The sequence below is a fragment of the Myxocyprinus asiaticus genome, chromosome 24, assembly GCF_019703515.2.
Source record: "Myxocyprinus asiaticus isolate MX2 ecotype Aquarium Trade chromosome 24, UBuf_Myxa_2, whole genome shotgun sequence".
In the NCBI taxonomy this organism is placed as follows: Eukaryota; Metazoa; Chordata; class Actinopteri; order Cypriniformes; family Catostomidae; genus Myxocyprinus; species Myxocyprinus asiaticus.
In genome coordinates, this window is record NC_059367.1 from 1,336,632 (window position 1) to 1,357,430 (window position 20,799).

At 38.2% G+C, this 20,799-nt stretch overlaps 2 protein-coding genes across 4 annotated transcripts in view; one reads left to right on the forward strand and one right to left on the reverse strand.

Annotated features, from left to right (window-relative positions):
* Window positions 1–20,799, forward strand: part of LOC127414591 (fatty acid binding protein 1-B.1-like) — a 932,240-nt gene that overhangs the window by 164,431 nt on the left and 747,010 nt on the right. The gene's annotated exons all lie outside the window — the stretch shown is intronic.
* LOC127414551 (rasGAP-activating-like protein 1) overlaps window positions 1,994–20,799 on the reverse strand; it is an 80,653-nt gene continuing 61,847 nt past the window's right edge. The window contains exons 14-21 of the mRNA XM_051652657.1: window positions 19,330–19,467; window positions 18,224–18,368; window positions 14,686–14,858; window positions 12,573–12,710; window positions 9,968–10,103; window positions 9,285–9,405; window positions 5,095–5,162; window positions 1,994–3,937 (exon numbers count right to left, since the gene is read on the reverse strand). Coding sequence (XP_051508617.1) covers window positions 3,798–3,937; window positions 5,095–5,162; window positions 9,285–9,405; window positions 9,968–10,103; window positions 12,573–12,710; window positions 14,686–14,858; window positions 18,224–18,368; window positions 19,330–19,467 — 1,059 coding nt within the window. The 3' untranslated portion in view covers window positions 1,994–3,797. The remainder of the gene's footprint in view (window positions 3,938–5,094; window positions 5,163–9,284; window positions 9,406–9,967; window positions 10,104–12,572; window positions 12,711–14,685; window positions 14,859–18,223; window positions 18,369–19,329; window positions 19,468–20,799) is intronic.

Sequence of the window (20,799 nt, forward strand, 5' to 3'; positions counted from 1 at the left end):
TAAGTTGTCACACAAAAAACATCCCTGCAATGTTCAGGGAACGTTAGTTTATGGTTATAAAAATAAAACCTAAAAATAACCATTAGGGAACGTTCTGTGTAGGTCCTTAAGTTGTCTCACAAAAACCTCCCTGCAATGTTCAGGGAGTGTTAATTTATGGTTACAAAAATTAAAACCTAAAAATAACCATTAGGGAACGTTCTGTGTAAGTTCTTATTAGGTTGTCTCACAAAAACCTCCCTGCAACGTTCAGGGAACATTAATTTATGGTTACAAAAATAAAACCTAAAAATAACCATTAGGGAACGTTCTGTGTAAGTTCTTATTAGGTTGTCTCACAAAAACCTCCCTGCAACGTTCAGGGAACATTAATTTATGGTTACAAAAATAAAACCTAAAAATAACCATTTGATAACATTCTGTGTAGGTTCTAATTAAGTTGTCTCACAAAAACTTCCCTGCAATGTTATGGTAACGTTAGTTTATGGTTATAAACATAAAACCTAAAAATATCCATTTGAGAACGTTCTGTGTAGATTTTTATTAGGTTGTCTCAAAAACCTCCCTGCAACGTTCAGGGAACGTTAGTTTATGGTTATAAACATAAAACCTGAAAATAACCATTAGGGAACATTCTGTGTAGATTCTTATTAAGTTGTCACACAAAAAACATCCCTGAAAACGTTTTGGGAACATTAGATTATGGTTATAAAAATAAAACCTAAAAATAACCATTGGGGAACGTTCTGTGTAAGTTCTTATTAGGTTGTCTCACAAAAACCTCCCTGCAACGTTCAGGGAACGTTAGTTTATGGTTATAAACATAAAACCTAAAAATATCCATTTGAGAACATTCTGTGTAGATTTTTATTAGGTTGTCTCAAAAACCTCCCTGCAACGTTCAGGGAACGTTAGTTTATGGTTATAAACATAAAACCTGAAAATAACCATTAGGGAACGTTCTGTGTAAGTTCTTATTAGGTTGTCTCACAAAAACCTCCCTGCAACGTTCAGGGAATGTTAATTTATGGTTACAAAAATAAAACCTAAAAATAACCATTTGATAACATTCTGTGTAGGTTCTAATTAAGTTGTCTCACAAAAACCTCCCTGCAATGTTATGGTAACGTTAATTTATGGTTACAAAAATGAAACCTAAAAATAACCATTAGAGAACGTTCTGTGTAGATTTTTATTAGGTTGTCTCAAAAACCTCGCTGCAACATTCAGGGAACGTTAGTTTATGGTTACAAAAATAAAACCTAAAAATAACCATTAGAGAACGTTCTGAGTAGATTTTTATTAGGTTGTCTCAAAAACCTCCCTACAACGTTCAGGGAACGTTAGTTTATGGTTACAAAAATAAAACCTAAAAATAACCATCTGAGAACGTTCTGTGTAGATTTTTATTAGGTTGTCTCAAAAACCTCCCTGCAACGTTCAGGGAACATTATGGTTATAAAAATAAAACCTAAAAATAACCATTAGGGAACGTTCTGTGTAGGTTCCTTTTTGGTTGTTACACAAATACCTCCCTGCAACGTTCTGGAAATGTTAGTTTATGGTTATAAAAGATAGAAACTAAAGAGAACGTTCTTAGAACGTTAGGAATTGGTTCCAAAAATATAACTGAACGGGAACCAAATGCCAACGTTAGGGGAACGTTCTGTGTTTTCTGGGTAATTACATGACATGCCTGGTTAGGACACGGTGTTATAAACTCTGTACTTTCATCTTAATATTCACAGTGTTTTCTCTTATAACTTGTTGTTTTGTTCCCTCTCACATTTGCATAATATAATGAGCAGTATTACTTCCTGTCAAAATCAAATGGATTATTTGTCATCTTGTTATGGAGAAAATGAACAGCACAGCACTATTGTAAACAAGCATGACGTCCTGGCTTTATGTATTCATAAATGTAATGCTTATGTATGAATTATTAGAGGCCAGTCTTTTCCTGGATTGTTTGTTTGAGAGAAAGAAATACAAAGAGTTTCATGTAGTTTCATTTAAATGGTTTTACAGTTTTACAGGCACAGCAGATATTCAACTTTCTGTCCAAACAAAATGTGTTTTCCTGCAGAGAGAAGCAAATGTTTAAAACAGTTTGTCATTAGGCTAAAAACTCTATTCAGCTGCAGTCTTGCACACATGCACACACAACCCAAAAACAGTGTTTGGCACGTTGCAAAGTCCTGAAGAAAATCAGTGTATATCACAGCCCCTTAACAGTCTAAAATAACCAACAGCTAGCTATAGCTAAGTCTTAAAAAACACCTAAAAACCACTCCATTACAAAGACCAACATCATCAGCTACACTGACATGCGGCTACAGCGATCGGTTTAGTTTTACACCGGTGAACTGGATTCAGTGTAACCACAACAACAGCAAATCTAATTTCTTCTTCAAGCATCTGTTTAAATACATTTTACAACAAAAAGCAGAACGATTTACAATCCTCTTAAAGATAAAACGATAAATCAAACTGATATTCCAATATATATATACTGTAAGTCCTTTGTGTGGAAGTATAAAAATATTACAATATTAATCCAGAAACATGTTCATTTGGTCAAGAACTACTTCACACACTCCTGGATGAAAGAAAAGCAAGAAACCAAGTAATTGCACAAAATAGATTCTAGTGTGTCGTGAACACAACAGCCACTCAAACACTACTCACTTGTTTAATTACAAAGTGTGGTTTCTTATGTGTGTGTGTGTTTACTGACACAGGTCAAGCCATTTTGTCAAATGCCATGCAGAGCGCAATACACACACACATGGCTGCTTTAAAAAGCTACAGTGTGCCATTTGATTAAAAATTCACCCCAGAGAGCATCAAGAATATAAACACTTTTAAAGTACAAATACATACAGTAAAAATAATTTCACAGACATTCGATATGCTGTAAAAAAAAAAAAAAAATCAAATTCTTAATCAATATTCTCTTTGTGTGCAAAATATCTAAACATCCGTAAATCAAGATGGATTTAAAGGTGCTGTAAGTGATTTCAGCCGTTCCACTTCCACGAGACGGAGCCGTTGGATTAGCCACGCCCCTTTTCCAAAACACTGCAATCCAAAAATACCAAATGAGCTTTACTGAGAGCAGAAACGGTTGTTCAAAACAACAGCAGTACAATAGCGCCCTCAACTGACAACTGTTATCAACTACATGCCATAAAAATGGCATTAAGCCTCAATAATTTGCTGCAACTACAATTCTATGAAAACGCGCAAAATGATTGACAGGTCGAAAGCGTTGTTTGCTGTTTACAGAGTCTAGAGCGGTCCCAGAGACCGGTGAGATATCTTACGACACTTATTTCAGTAATATCTTTCAGGGAGTAGGAACATTTTTTGGATACTTTTCCATGGAAAAATCGCTTGCAGCACCTTTAACTGAGAGTTAACTTTGCACAAGATATTAATGATTTATTTTTTATTTGTTTCAGAAAACATGCTGACAAATGACACTTCTATTCAATATACAGTATATTTCCTGAAAACAAGTGTTTATATCTTATGCAATTTTTGTTTCGAGGGGGAATATATCTTGGTTTATGGATATTTCGATAGTTAGCCCGGAAAACGAAAGAAAAATACCAATTAAGAAACTGATTTTTGCAGTTTAACTTGCGTTTGATTGCAAAAACGTGCACAATAATCATTAAACAAATGTCTAGAGTCATTCAAGGACACCACCGTCAGATTGCATAATTGTAATTTTACAGTGTCGTGTGAGTTCTAGTTGGTCGCTGCATCGGCTTCAGGATTTGTAAAGCTCTCTACGATGTCAGTATGAGTGAACTGCTCTCGTCTCCCTCTCGGCTCTGGAAGGACGAATGAGCTCGCTCTAAATCCAGAACAACCTCCAGCAGACGCGAGGCGACGGCCCGAGCACGCTCAGAGCGACCCTGCACACACACTGACACACACAGACAGAACAGTAGTGTATTTTTGAGTGAATTAACCCTTTAAGCTCTGAAGGTTTTTATAAAGATTTCCTGTTTCAGTGGCATACCCAACATTTTAAAGGCTTATAATGCAACAAAAAACAAAACAAAACATGGAGGGTCAAGTGTTTGGTATCACTGTAATGAAAACTTTTCAATTTTTTTTAAATAATATAGATTATGATGCAGTCTGAGAGTCTCAGTCTAAGAAACTGCTGAAAAATCAGAAAAAAAGATTTTACTTTTTCTCTAATTTTCTTATTTAACATTATATATCTCTGAGTGTAAATAAGGTGGCTCTGAAAAAACTGCTTTTGTTTTGTTCCCAATCATGTCAACTGTATCTGAGAAAAAGTTTGTGTTGATACGACAAAGCAATCAAAAGTTATAGCATTACAAAAGTTATTTATCATAGTGTCCAAAAGCCTCTCCAAACAAATAAAACATAATAATTGTACATAAGAATTAATTACATATGCAAACACAACAATGACTAAAGGTTTGCATAGCATGCAGACATGATTTTAATAATGAGATTTCACAAAATGAGTTTCATTCTGTGTCATTTGAGTTATCATTGAGTACCGTACTTCAGTACTGGATACTATGACTGTATATATACTTTGCAATTGTAAAAATGAGTCAACCGGTAGAGATTTTGTACCATGGTAGATAATAATTTTTTGGCCAATCAGAATTTAGAGACTTAACTATCTATTTCAGAATATTAGTTTTACTGTTTTGAAGCTGTTTTTGCACCGATGTCAGACTTATTATTCATTGTAAATAACTGAATTGTTTTGCTTTGTGTCAATGAAGTTCCATATATATATATATATATATATATATATATATATATATATATATATATATATAAAGAAAAAATAATCCAATAAGACAAAGCACCTTTCATTTGTAAAGTGCTGATTTGACTGAATTATCCAAAAGCAACCACATGGTTAATTAATATTTTTGTTGAATTTCCAGCACAAATTATTATATTGTTTTATATATTGTTATTGTGATATAAAATGACACATTCTGTGATACAGATTTTGGTGTTACAGCCCTCCTGCAGTGCTAGTCAACATTCAAAACACAAGTGTGATGAAAGTGAGGCGTGTCTGACCTGATGATGTATGATTGACCTCTTCCTGTTCAGCTGTCTGTGTTTCCTGTGTCTCCAGGTACTGCTTCCTATGTCCCAAACAAACATCAGAGATGTCATAATAGAACAGAATGATAATTATCTATGAAGCTTTAAAAAAGAAAAAAAAAATCAGTGTTAAGACAGCAAGAGTTTGCAGTTATATTTACAAGCCCAACAGTCTCTCAACGATGCTTGAAACACATACTGAGAAGTTGTTTTGTTTAAATGACTTTGGATAAAAGTTTCTGCTAAATGCACAAATTTAATTTAAATGTACAAAGGTTCACATATAATCATGCTTTATTAATGAAAGTATATGAAATGTTGATATCAAAATTGCCATTTCTTTGCACTGTAAAAACGCCTCTGTTTCTATTGCTCATTACAACAGCGACACCTGCTGGACAACTGGATCATTACACTTCTACAGGAGTCTTTAAACCAGTGATGTCTGCAGCTGTACCCAAGTAGGTATAGCTGCAGGCCGGAGACAAGGAGTTCTAAAATACCGGGCCAGACACCTCCATATGGGGGCGGGCTTGCTCCAAATATGGGTGGGGTTACTCCAAAAGGGAGTTGCGCCAACTCCAAAAGGGTTAAGGTTAGGCAAAAGGGTTATGGGCTCCCTATTGGGAAATTTGGAGCTCACGCCCCTTTTTGGAGCTATGCCGGCAGCTATACCCTTCTCGCTGTATGGACTGTACGGCTGCGTACCGTTCTTTTGTACAACCACGGTGACCATCAAGTATAAACGCCTCAGACCGTGGAGAACAGGGTGCGCATGATGTATATAAAAGGAAAAACAAGGCTTCAGCTCTCCAACTTACATGAGAAACATTTTTCACGCATACTCCGTAAGCAACACGTCACGTTTGGGCTTTCACATTGGCTGCATCTCTTTTCTAGGCTCCTACAGCAACGGCGGGCAGTCACTTGCACTTGTGTATCAGTGTAATAGGTTGTGAATGGTTAATATATCAAAGTCCCTTTCAAGGCAAGTCAGACCACCCTGCGGTCATCTTTGTAATGCTCTCGGAAAGGCTGGGCGGCTATTTTCTTTGTTAACAAGCAACATAAAAGTACAGCTCCTATCTACTTGAATGGGGAAAGAATGACATTTCCAAAACGGTCTGGGATGCTTCACCTCAGTTTCACATATCCTTCTTGAGCGGGGCTTGAGCAGTGAGTTTACTCTTCACATTGCAAGCATGAGTTGCGAGGTGAAGCGTCCCAGAAGTGGCAGTGAGCGGATAGTTTTGGCATTCCAAAGATGACCGCAGAGTGGTCTGACCTGTCTTAAAAGGGGATTTGATATATTAACCAATCACGACCAAGTACACTGATACACAACTGCAAGTGACTGCCCGCCGTTGCTGTAGGAACCGAGAAAAGAGACGCAGCCAATGTGAAAATCCAAACGCAACGCGTTGCTCATGCCTTGCTCACGCCCCACTCACTGAGTATGTGTGAATCCACTAGTGTTGGGTTTGAGTCCACCTTAGTCGAGTCCGAGTCAAGTCTGAGTCTTTTTTTTATTTTTATCCCCTTTTTTCCCAATTTGGAATGCCCAATTCCCACTACTTAGCAGGTCCTCGTGGTGGCGTGGTTACTCACCTCAATCCGGGTGGTGGAGGACAAGTCTCAGTTGCCTCCGCTTCTGAGACCGTCAATCCGTGCATCTTATCACGTGACTCGTTGTGCATGACACCGCGGAGACTCACAGCATGTGGAGACTCATGCTACTCTCCACAATCCATGCACAACTTACCACACGCCCCATTGAGAGCGAGAACCACTAATCACGACCACGAGGAGGTTACCCCATGTGACTCTACCCTCCCTAGCAACCGGGCCAATTTGGTTGCTTAGGAGACCTGGCTGGAGTCACTCAGCACACCCTGGATTCAAACTCACGACTCCAGGTGTGGTAGTCAGCATCAATACTCGCTGAGATACCCAGGTCCCCGGGGAACGTACTTTATAAAGTGTACTTACGTTATTGATGTTTCTGGATGAGAGTGGCAGAGCACGTGTGGCGATCTCTTTCACATACACACATACAGCACGCACGTGGGTGAGAGAGAGAGAAAGCACTTTGAAAGAGTGCACGCTGCCCCTCTCAGCCACATAAGGATATATACGCTTGAAAACTGATGCACAGTATCAAATACACAGAATGTATGATAGTACTAACTGTAGAGAGCACATCATTATGAAGGCAAAGGCAAATTTAGGTCTGAAAAAGAGCACATGTCTGGGAAAATTATGAAGTATGGTCACCCTATATCATGTTATTTGTTTGCCATTGTGTCACAAATGCCATGAAATCCAGATGTCTGAGACCATGACAAGTCCCAGACTTGAGTACCCCAACTCTAGAATACACGTTAGACAGTTAGGCAGTTGTGTATGTTTTATGAAGCTATTGACACCATCTTAGAAAATTCATCTTTTAAGAGAATTTGTCACTGGTGTTACAACCCTTTCTTCATTTGTGAAATAAATAAATAATAATAATAATAAAGTAAAGAGAAACAGTCTAGTTGTCCTTTAGGAATAAAAATAATGTCAAGACATTAAAAAAATGTTATTCTCAGCTTTAATGTGCGAAAACTGAACTGAATGGAACTGAAGATTTCAATATTTTGTAAGTCAAAAAATTGACCCAGTTAATCATATAGTTTAATACTTCAGGTTGTTGTAGCTACATGCTTAAAGTGGACGATTCTTCATAATAAGGTGTGAGGATAGGGATATAAGGGTCATATGCTTCATAATCTAGCCCATCCACTTATTTGCAATCGTTTTTATTGAGTTTTCATCTTTAAAATACAGAACAATAGGTGTCCAGTACAGAATGTTTTAATTTCGGTCAAAACACGGGACGTCCCGGGTAATATGTAATAATTGGCAACCCTGTGAGCCCCACACCTTTCAGCCATCCGAAGCTGTCACAGTGGAGATAAAGTCAACATCTTTAAAATATACAGCTGTTATCCTGCCCAAACATATTGATTTACTGTACATATCACTGATATTTCTATAGCCAGGTGTTTTGTTGGCCACTAGATGGAGCAATTTCACTTTGATTCCTGCTTTACTTGCTTGATCTTTCTCTCATGTTCCATCTAGTTCATCAGTCACTTATTAAAGTTATAGTTTTAGATTTGTTTTCGCTGCTTTGTTAATTTTTGAGAAAATAACTGAAAAATATATGGATATTATCAGAAATTATCAAACAACATTACACCACTAAAACAATATTTATTCACAGTTTTTAATATGTATGTAGTTCAATCAAATGGCTATGAGAAATAATGGGTACAGATTGCAAAATTGAGGGTTTATAAAAACGCGGGCACCATTTCTTAAAACGAGGGAACAATTTACAAGTCTGTGACTATGGTTTAAAGAGATTAAAATCTCAGAGATGAAATCCTACGTGGTGCACCTGGTTCAAACACACACACACACACACAGACACACACACACACACACAGACACACACACTCACACACACACACACACAGACACACACACTCACACACAGACAAACACTGAACTGAATGGAACAAAAACACACACTCACACAAGCACAGACACACACTCACTCACACACACAAAAACACACACAAAAACACAGACACACACACACACACATTCACACACTCACACACACACACATACTCACACACACAGACACACACACACACACACTCACACACAGACACACACACACACTCACACACAGACACACACACACACACACACACACACAGACACACACACTCAGACACACAGACACACACACACACACACACACACACACACACTCTCACACACACGCACTCACTCACACACACACACACACTCACACACACAGACACACACAGACACACACACACTCACACACACACTCACACACTCTCACACACACACATTCACCCACACACTCACACACTCACACACACACACACACACACACTCACACACACACTCACACACACACTCACACACTCACACACACAGACACACACACACACCCACACACACAGACACACACACACACTCACACACACAGACACACACACACACACACACGCACACACACATACACACTCACACTCTCACACACTCTCACACACACACACACACGCACACTCACAGACCTAAGTTTGTCTTGTCCCTGCAGCAGTTCTTTGTAAATGATTTGTGTTTCAGCATCAGGATCTAATGGATCGCTCCAGTCGCCCAGAGTCACGGCAGAATGAGTCCGACTGCAGCCCGACGCTGGCAAACACACACACACACACACACACACACACACACAGAATATAGTGAGTAACCCATCAGGTCTCTAATATTATCATTTTTCTTTGCCAAAATTATCATCATCATCTTCCTTGTATTTGTATTATTTTGTACTTTTCATTTCATGTGCCATTATTTATAATAAAGCGCACTAAAAAATACTGAGATTAAAACTACCACTACAGACCAGTACTTTCTCGTATCAGATTGCCATATTCATGTACAATAGTTTGTGAGTGACACGCAAAGGTTCTTCAAAGTATACCATTGTATTACCATGGCACATGTCTAAAAATGTGGACATGATACTTTTTGGCACTGTTTTGTTCTCCACAGATAACCCACAGCAAAGACACCAAAATGAACTGCACATTTAGCAGAAGGTAACAATAGTGCACTTGTTTATTTACTGTTGTGTGTAACATACATATGTGAAATGCAAAACAAGCGTGACACAATCTACCAAAAAACAAAACAAAAAAAAAACCCTTGTGAAATAAATAAAGTCTGTAGAGTCCAGAAATTACCCACAAACACACACCTGTGCGGTCGGGCTGCAGGCAGCAGGTCCATTTGTTACCGTGGTGAGCTCCAGGGTGGAATGACGGCAGCATGTGTTCATTATAAACACTCACTTTTCTAATCGCTGACAGCCACTGATTCAGTTCATTCACATTCTGAAACAATGTATTCAAGAGTATATAATGAGTGTCTGTCTGTCTGTCTGTCTGTCTATCTGTATCTGTCTGTCTGTGTATCTATCTGTGTATCTGTCTATCTCTCTGTCTGTTTGTGTATCTGTCTGTCTATGTATCTATCTGTGTATCTGTCTGTCTATCTCTCTGTCTGTCTGTGTATCTGTCTATTTGTGTATCTGTCTGTCTGTGTATCTGTCTGACTGTCTATCTGTCTGTGTATCTGTCTGTCTATCTATCTAACTGTGTCTGTCTGTTTGTTTGTGTATCTGTCTGTCTGTCTGTCTATCTGTCTGTGTATCTGTCAGTCTGTCTATCTAACTGTGTCTGTCTGTTTGTTTGTGTATCTGTCTGTCTGTCTGTGTATCTGTCTGTCTATCTGTATCTGTCTGTTTGTGTATCTGTCTGTCTATCTGTATCTGTCTGTCTGTGTATCTATCTGTGTATCTGTCTGTCGGTCTATCTGTCTGTGTATCTGTCTGATTGTCTATCTGTCTGTCTATCTATCTAACTGTGTCTGTCTGTTTGGTTGTGTATCTGTCTGTCTGTGTATCTGTCTGACTGTCTATCTGTCTGTGTATCAGTCTGTCTATCTATCTAACTTTGTCTGTTTGTTTGAGTATCTGTCTGTCTGTCTGTCTATCTGTCTGTGTATCTGTCTGTCTGTGTATCTGTCTGACTGTGTATCTGTCTAACTGTGTCTGTCTGTTTGTTTGTGTATCTGTCTGTCTGTGTATCTGTCTGACTGTCTATCTGTCTGTGTATCTGTCTGTCTATCTATCTAACTGTGTCTGTCTGTTTGTTTGAGTATCTGTCTGTCTGTCTGTCTATCTGTCTGTGTATCTGTCTGTCTGTGTATCTGTCTGACTGTCTATCTGTCTGTGTATCTGTCTGTCTGTCTATCTGTCTGTGTATCTGTCTGTCTGTGTATCTGTCTGACTGTCTATCTGTCTGTGTATCTGTCTAACTGTCTATCTGTCTGTGTATCTGTCTGTCTATCTATCTAACTGTGTCTGTCTGTTTGTTTGTGTATCTGTCTGTCTGTCTGTCTGTCTGTCTGTGTATCTGTCTGTCTGTCTGTGTATCTGTCTGACTGTCTATCTGTCTGTGTATCTGTCTGTCTGTGTATCTGTCTGACTGTCTATCTGTCTGTGTATCTGTCTAACTGTCTATCTGTCTGTGTATCTGTCTGTCTATCTATCTAACTGTGTCTGTCTGTTTGTTTGTGTATCTGTCTGTCTGTCTGTCTGTGTATCTGTCTGTCTGTCTGTGTATCTGTCTGACTGTCTATCTGTCTGTGTATCTGTCTGTCTGTCTGTCTGTCTTTCTGTATCTGTCTGTTTGTGTATATGTCTGTCTATCTGTCGTCTGTCTGTCTGTCTGTCTGTGTATCTGTCTGTCTCTGTCATTCTGTATCTGTCTGTTTGTGTATCTGTCTGTGTATCTGTCTGACTGTCTATCTGTCTGTGTATCTGTCTGTTTGTGTATCTGTCTGTCTGTGTATCTATCTGTGTATCTGTCTGTGTATCTGTCTGACTGTCTATCTGTCTGTGTATCTGTCTGACTGTCTATCTGTCTTTCTGTATCTGTCTGTTTGTGTATCTGTCTGTCTGTGTATCTATCTGTGTATCTGTCTGTCTATCTCTCTGTCTGTTTGTGTATCTGTCTGTCGGTCTATCTGTCTGTGTATCTGTCTGACTGTCTATCTGTCTGTCTATCTATCTAACTGTGTCTGTCTGTTTGTTTGTGTATCTGCCTGTCTGTGTATCTGTCTGACTGTCTATCTGTCTGTGTATCTGTCTGTCTATCTATCTGTGTCTGTCTGTTTGTTTGAGTATCTGTCTGTCTGTCTGTTTATCTGTCTGTGTATCTGTCTGTCTGTGTATCTGTCTGACTGTCTATCTGTCTGTGTATCTGTCTGTCTGTCTATCTGTCTGTGTATCTGTCTAACTGTCTATCTGTCTGTGTATCTGTCTGTCTATCTATCTAACTGTGTCTGTCTGTTTGTTTGTGTATCTGTCTGTCTGTGTATCTGTCTGTGTATCTGTCTGACTGTCTATCTGTCTGTGTATCTGTACTGTCTATCTGTCTGTTTGTGTATCTGTCTGTCTATCTGTCTATCTATCTGTCGTCTGTCTGTCTGTCTGTGGATCTGTCTGTCTCTGTCATTCTGTATCTGTCTGTTTGTGTATCTGTCTATCGGTCTGTGTATCTGTCTGTCTGTCTATCTATCTAACTGTCTGTCTGCATATCTGTCTATCTATCTAACTGTCTGTCTGTCTGTGTATCTGTCTGTCTGTCTATCTGTCAGTCTGTCTGTCATATGTAATGTGATATGATACATGCAGTTAAATCCTGTCAAACATTTATTTGATGGTTTGTGTGTGTCTTTCTGCAGACAAACAGTTTTTTTGTAGAGGGTGTGTGTGTGTGTGTGTGTGTGTGTGTCACCTTGCACTGCAGATATGTGGTGTGCAGTTGTCCATCTGGCTCCTGTGTGATAACTTGCATGACATTCTGCAGCTGAAATGCGTTTTCATCCACTCTCTCCACCGCACACACATACTGGATAGGGATAGAGGAGCGGACCTAACACACACACACACACACACACACACACACACACACACACACACACACATATTGGTGTGGATATCCTTATGAGGACTCTCCATAGACATAATGATTTTTATACTGTACAAACTATAGATTCTATCCCCTAACCCTACCCCTAAACCTAACCCTCACAAAAAACTTTCTGCATTTTTACATTTTCAATAAGACATCGTTTAGTATGTTTTTTAAGTGATTTGAATTATGGGGACACTAGAAATGTTATCATGTATATATATATATATATATATATATATATATATATATATATATATATATATACAGTTGCAAGAAAAAGTATGTGAACCCTTTGGAATTAGCTGATTTTCTGCATGAATTGCTCATAAAATGTGATCTCATCTTCATCAGTCACAAGTATAGACAAACACAATGTACTTAAGCTAACAACACACAAACAATTATAATCTTTTATGTTCTTTATTGAACACATCCCATTAAACATTCACAGTGCTGTGGAAAAAGTAAGTGAACCCTTAGACTAAAGACGACAATAAAAGCTAATTAGAGTCAGGAGTTGGCAAACCTGCCATCCAATTAATGAAACGAGATTGAAGGTGTGGGTTAGAGCTACTTTGATTTATAAAAAGTACTCAAACATTTTGAGTTGAAGAGCTTAGATATTCATCTGTCCACAGTTAGACAAATTGTCTATTAATGTACTGTTTATTACTGTGGGTACTCTCACTAGAAGTGGCCGTCCAGCCAAGATGACTCAAAGGGAGCACCGCAGAATGCTCAGTTAGGTAAAAAAGAACACTAGATTGACAGATAAAGACTTGAAGGAATCATTGGAACTGGTTAACATCTCTGTTCATGAGTCTACTATACAGAAAACATTAAACAGGTATGGTGTTCATGGCAGCACACCACGAAGGAAGCCGCTGCTTTCCAACAAAAACATTGCTGCACACCTGAAGTTTGCCAAAGACCACCTTGACACTCCACAACGCTACTGGGAAAATGTTTTGTGGATTGATGAAACTAAGGTTGAATTGTTTGGGAAGAACATGCAGCACTACGTATGGTGTAAAAAGTGCACCACATACCAACATGAAAACATCATCCCAACGGTGAAGTACGGTGGAGGGAGCATCATGATTTGGGGCTGCTTTGGCATCATCGAAGGAAAAATGAATTCCCAAGTTAATCAAGATATCCTTCAGGATAATGTCAGGGTGTCTGTGTGCCAGCTGAAGCTCAGTAGAAGTTGAGTGATGCAGCAGGACAATGACCCTAAACATCGAAGTAAATCCACTACAGAATGGGTTCAAAAAAAGAAAATCCACCTTTTGGAGTGTCCCAGTCAGAGTCCAGACCTTAACCCAATAGAGATGCTGTGGAATGACCTCAAGAGAGACACCAGACATCCTAAGAATATGTCTGAGCTGAAGCAGTTCTGTAAGGAAGAATGATCCAGAATTCCTTCTGAACGTTGTGCAGGTCTAATCCGCAGCTACCGGAAACACTTGATTGAGATTACTGCTGCCAAAGGAGGATTGATCAATAATTAAATCAAAGGGTTCACTTACTTTTTCCACAGCACTGTGAATGTAATGAGAATACATACTGCAAAAAGTAATTTTGTAACCAGAAAAATAAACTTAAGATTTCCTATGATGAGAAGTCTTGTTAGTATGTTCTTTTAAGGATGTTTAGATGTTTTACTGCAAAACAAGACACAGCTAAACACTTTTAATGTTTAAGAGAGAGAGAGAGAGATATTAAACATTTCTTTATTCAGAAACACACAAAGAGCTGCACACACACACGGCTCACCTCAGCACTTTCCTCAAAAACATCAAAAGCCACGAAATGATAATTAACCCACAGCTAATGATGCTCCCATTCATACAAACACACATAAACATGAGTATCACAACCACACACTAAATGGGGAAGACCCTCGTGTGTGTGTGTGTGTGTGTCAAACCTGCCAGTCAGGGCTCTTGGCGTACATCAGCATCTCTGAGCTGAGCCAGAAATATCGTTTCTTGAAAGCGAAGCGTTTGATGAGCTGCGGCCCTTCAGCTTTGTGTTTCTGCAGGAAACCTTCCTTCACAATGACTGATGGTAAAAAGACGGCACGCTGAGGAACTTCACACACTGCAGAGATTTAGAGAGACGAGAATGAGACACCATGTGATACAGGAACACATCCAGCATCCTCCTCGTATTTTGGTTTTCAAATCATTTGAGCTTTTAGAGTTACATTTACGCTGCAGTTAAATGTGGTTAAATCTGATGTGACACACTTATTATTATTCTGCTTCCACTCTTGAAGTCTATGGCAGCCCGTAGAATCGTATGTAGGAAAATGCTGAAATTTGGCGCACTGATAGGGGTGGGTATGACTAGACACCACACAAAATTTGAACTCTCTAACTCAAACCCTCTAGCGCCACAACAGGTTCAAATTTTTACCTACATTTCGGCTTGTAACTTTTGAACCATAAGTCCTAGAAAACAAAACTCTTTTTTACTCTGATTCCTTCGGTGCTGAGTCCCAAACATTGTTAAGCTCTGCCCACTCAATTTCCCGCTATTTAGAATTTTCCAAATAAAATACCTTTTTCAACCCCTACTAGACCGTATGTCCAAATCGCTTGAAATTTGGCACGTATCATCTAGAGACACTCATGATAAAATGTTATGAGATTCATGACGATAGACCAAACCGTTCTCGTATAACGTATCAATGAATTCGATGGCGAGTATGCCAACATGGACGTGAGGGTGTATCTTTGCTATGCTTCAGCATATTCACACAAAACTTGGTATATGCCACCACAAGCATTACATGAGTGTTCCAGCACTCTAACCCTAACCCTAACCCTAAACCCTAACCCTAACCCTAACCCCTAACCCACTTTGGGGCACACGGAGTTGAATGATACCCAATTTGCCATGGTCGGCCATACTTCCTGTCCAACAAATTTTCAAACTCCTCTTAGGCCATACATCTGATTTGCATGAAATTTGCCGTGTATCATCTAGGGACACTCATGACAAGAAGTTAGAAGAAGCTTTTTGATAAACCAAAAGGTTCTTGTGTACCACATAAATGAATTATAAGGCAAGATGTCAATAAGGGTCTGAGGCTGTATCTCATGAACGCTTTGGTGTATTGACATGAAACTTCATATTGGGCATTGTGACCAAGCCCTGATAATACCATATCTATTTGGTGACAGCGCCACCTATTGGTCAAACGTTATAAGCACTTGTATTACACTAAGCCATTTAACTAATGTCTATATCATCACTCTGCTAAAAATCATCACCAGAATTCTATATTTAATGAAAATGTTTATCCACTAAATGAAAGTCATGTGGTGTAACCAACATGTAGGTAGAAATTTTGCTGTCATGTGACAGAAATCATAAAACAGAGCAGATCTCTTTAGACCCGTAAGACTGTGTGAAGATTTAAAAACAAAACACTATTTGTCATCTCATTAAATATCAAGATTTTGACATTTTAATGAACACACACATTAGGTTCTGGTCATTTGGTGTAACCATGAGAAAACTTCTTGATATTCTTGACTTAAAAATTCATGATATTTGTACAAAATATTTTTCACCTTGAAACATACGTTAGAAAACATTTTTTAAATGAATGATGTCGTTGTGTACTCTCTCGTGTATTCAAGGTGCAAGGAAACTATTTTAATACCTTTTACTTGATGGTTGCACCACATGATATTTTTAAAGTCATTCAATTTTTATTTATTTATTTTTTGTCTAAAATGCTTTAAATGTTTTTTTGTTTTTTTTTTAAACACCATGAACTTAAAGGGTACATGTCTACAAACCTGACATTAATTTTGAAAATATTTTATTCTAATATTAATATAATATTTTATATCTATTTTTTATATATATATTATATATACAACAATTGTATTAATTACACGCTTGATTTATAATTGGCATGAGTCATAAAACCATTTATGAATTGCACTATATGAAGTATTTTATTGGTGCAAAAATATATTTGTTTAAAATATTCTAACTGTTAATTCTAATGCTGCATTTCAGACTCGAATTAAACATTTATTTTGGTTTCAAATAGGAACAAAATATGGCATCATATTAAGTGATACAATGAAACAGGCAGTTATTTACCAATGGCGATCATTTCCAAATTAATCGTCCTGGCTGATATAAAGTATCAGTCTATTCTTTTTGGCCTATACATTTAAATAATTCTTCCATGTTTGTCTGAGTAACAGCTTCACGAGTACATGTTATCACGCTGTGTTAAATGTATTCACAAGAGCATTAAATATTAAAGCAGTGTTTGACAAGGCGAGTTTGGTGTTGTGACAGAGTTGATATCGGCATGTGATCTCTCAGAGAATACCTAGACCATTTATGATCCATAGTGCATTTTATTGTCTTTAAAGGAATATTCCAGGTTAAATAAAAGTTAAGATCAATTGACAGCATTGCAAATTAACATTTTCTTTAAAAAAAAAAAAGCACAAGTTTGTGTTCCAGTGAGACACTTACAATGGAAGTCAATGGCATCAATCTGTAAACGTTAAAATACTCACTGTATCAAAAGTATAGCCACAAGACATAAACAATATGTGTGTTAACATGATTTTAATGTGATTAAATCAGAGATTTATTGGTGTTGCAATGTTTACCAGATTACAGTGTTATGTCAGTAATGAAGTTAAGGTATAGATAAGGTCAGTAAGCCATTTTGTCACATTAAAATCCTGGTAATACATATAATTTCCACATCTGGTGGCTTCTGGTGACTTCACTGGCATGACGAACGCAGAAACCCAGTGATCCTGCAAAAACCATGATTTAATTTTTTATCTCTTTAAGTTTTTTCATTGAAACCTGTTTGGTTGTAAAGAGTAGAGTCTCTAGTTTCACTTGATATGCTGCTTTAAAAAATCTGATCATATTTCGCACGTCATAAACATGATGTCCACATACGTGGATTTTGGGACATTATTCACACAAAAGTTAAAAACATGTTAGCAACATTAACACATCTGTGGGTCATTTTGCTTCATTTTAATATATAGTTTGTTAGATTTTATTTTGTTATCACTGTACAATATGATTCTATTCATTAACATTAATAAATGCATTCCTATATTTACTGTGTATTATCACATTGAGAATAAATGGGTTCATCTAAAATCTAAAAACTTTTGCTTTCAGAGGCTTTATATGGAGTTAGGATGAAAATAAGGTGCATTTCAAACTGTTCTGAGACCAGTGCAGACAGACAGCACACTGGAGGTTAAGACATTCACTAAATAGGGAGCAAGGGAGCATCCTATAATCCTATAATTATAAATCAACTTCAGACAGTTTTTGATGATATTATGAAAAGTATTTTTAGTAAATAGTCTTTAAAATGTATTGTCTTTCTCTGTATATGTTGTCATGGTAATAAGTAGCTGTGATGTTTGCGGACAGTCGTCATGGTGACTCACCGTTGTCGTGGTTGATGTCTATGAGTTTGTCCAGAAAATCTTTAACGGACGCCACACTGCAAAGAATAAAGGGATGCAGAGGGGTCATCCACTGCTCCTTTCCATGACCCAGTTGTAACCCAAGATTACCAACACTCTGAAGAGCCTGACAGAGAGAGACATAGACAGACAGAGAGAGAGAGAGGTCAGTACCATGGATAGCTCCCTCTCTATCTTGTAAATGCCAAATTAGTCACCCAAAATCTATCTTAATTCAAGGTGTAAACAAGGTCTCTGAGATGTCCTCATTAGTACAGGGATGCTGCACATATTTTAAAATAAGACTTTTTAAGACCTTTTTTAGGACTTGAACAAATAAAGTTAGTACAATATGTCTATACCAGATCATTTTAAAATTGTTTTGTGCATCAATATAGCAACACATACAAATTAGAGATCGACCGATATTGGATTTTGCTGATGCAATAATGTGATGGATGGATGACCGATAGTTTTTAAATTTGATATATTAAATGTGCTAAAAAAAAAATATTTTTTTACTGTGATGGGCCCAAACACAGAGGCAACAAGAAATTTTCAATAATAACCAGGACTCTTATTTTGAAATGTCTGTACTCCCCATTTCTCACACAGACAGATAAGGGAAATAAAATATGCACTCTTACAATTATCTACATCTTATTACTTTATAAATGCTGTAAAATAAACATTATCATAAAACACAAATAAGCAGTAATTAACAGTAATTTTGAACCGCTCTGAAACCGCTGGAAACACCGTATCATGAGCTCTCTGCACGCTTGGAGAATGTGCAACAGTGCCGCGTCTTCACTTTAAAGCATGCAGCGCATACAGACTATAGATTTAATTAAATCACAGACATTTGCAGTTTAATAAAATATAATACATTTGGCCATATCACGATTCCTGTTTTTCTGTCACTAAATTTAAGACCTCTTTGAAAGATAATTAAGACTTTTGTTACACCATTTAAGATATTTAAGACTTTTTATGGCCTTACATTTTGAAAACTCAAAGACATTTTAAGACTTTTTAAGGACACGTGGGAATCTTGTAGTATAGTGAAACAGATGTGTGTGTTGGACCTTGGCGAGCAGCAGAAGAGTTCTGCTGGTGCGTGTGTCTGCGTGATGGTCTCTCAGCTGAAAAAGTTTGGGCGTCAGAATCGCAGGAGCAAACAGACGCAGGAAGAAAAAGCCACTGATGGCCAAATACTTCACATCCTGCAGAGAGAAAACACAAACCAGACATCATCCTGACTTTTTAGCTCTTCTGACCTCATTTGACCTTACAAGACTGCACACCTCTGCAACTCACAGAGCAGGGAAACAGCTAGATCTCATCCTTACATGTAACTATCACCAATAACCCCTATGTTACCCCTCTACATATCTCTGACCACTTCTTCATCCAGTTTTATGTTACTCTACCTTCTTCTTTACCTCTTACTCCACCTATGGTCTCCTTCCACCGCAAACTTCGCTCTCACTCACCCACTCGCTTCTCTTCCATAGTCTCTGTATCCCTTCCCTCCACTAACCATTTCTCTTCACTTGATTTAAATGATGCTACAAATGCTCTTTGCTCAACATTAACTTCTTGCCTTGATAGTGTCTGTCCTCTTACCTCCAGGCCAGCATGTGCCACACCCTCCAGCCCCTGGCTGTCGGAGACACTTCATGATCACCGAACCGAACTGAGGGCTGCGGAGATAAAGTGGCACAAGTCAAAAGACCCTGCTGACCTGTGTAAGTATCAATCACTTCTCTCCTCTTTTTCTGTTACATTTTCTGCTGCTAAAATGTATTATTACCAGAACAAGATCAGTAACACTTCAGATTCCTGTAAACTATTTTAAACTTTCTTATCTCTTCTCTATCCTCCTCCACCACATCCCACTACTTCTCTGACTGCTGATGACTTTGCCATGTTTTTTTTACTGACAAGGTAGTGAGCATCAGCAGCCAGTTCTCTATGCCTAACACCCATAGCTACTCTCTTCAAATTTCCCATTGTCTGTTTTCCTCTTTCTCTCCTCTCTCTGAGACTGAGGTCTCCAAAGTGCTTCATTCTAACCCTTCCACCTGTCCACTTGACCCTCTCATCTTATGCAAGCTGCCTCTCTATCGATCTTACCCGCACTCACATACATTATCAGTGCATCTCTCACAACTGGAAACTTTCCCAATACATTCAATCAGGCTCGAGTAACCCCACTTCTTAAAAAAATCAACACATAATCCCACAGTAGTCGACAACTACAGACCAATTTCTCTCCTACCCTTCCTGTTTAAAACTCTTGAGAGGGTCGTATTCAACCAGTTGTCTGCTTTTCACTCACAGAACAACCTAATCAACAGACATCAGTCTGGCTTCAAAAAAGGACACTCAACAGAGACTGCCCTCTTGTCAGTAGCTGAAACCCGGTGACTGGCAAGAGCTAACTCCAAATTATCCGTCCTCATCCTCCTTGACTTGTCTGCTGCCTTAGACACAGTGAACCATAAGATCCTCCTGTCCACCCTCTCTGACCTAGGCATCACAGGATCTGCGCT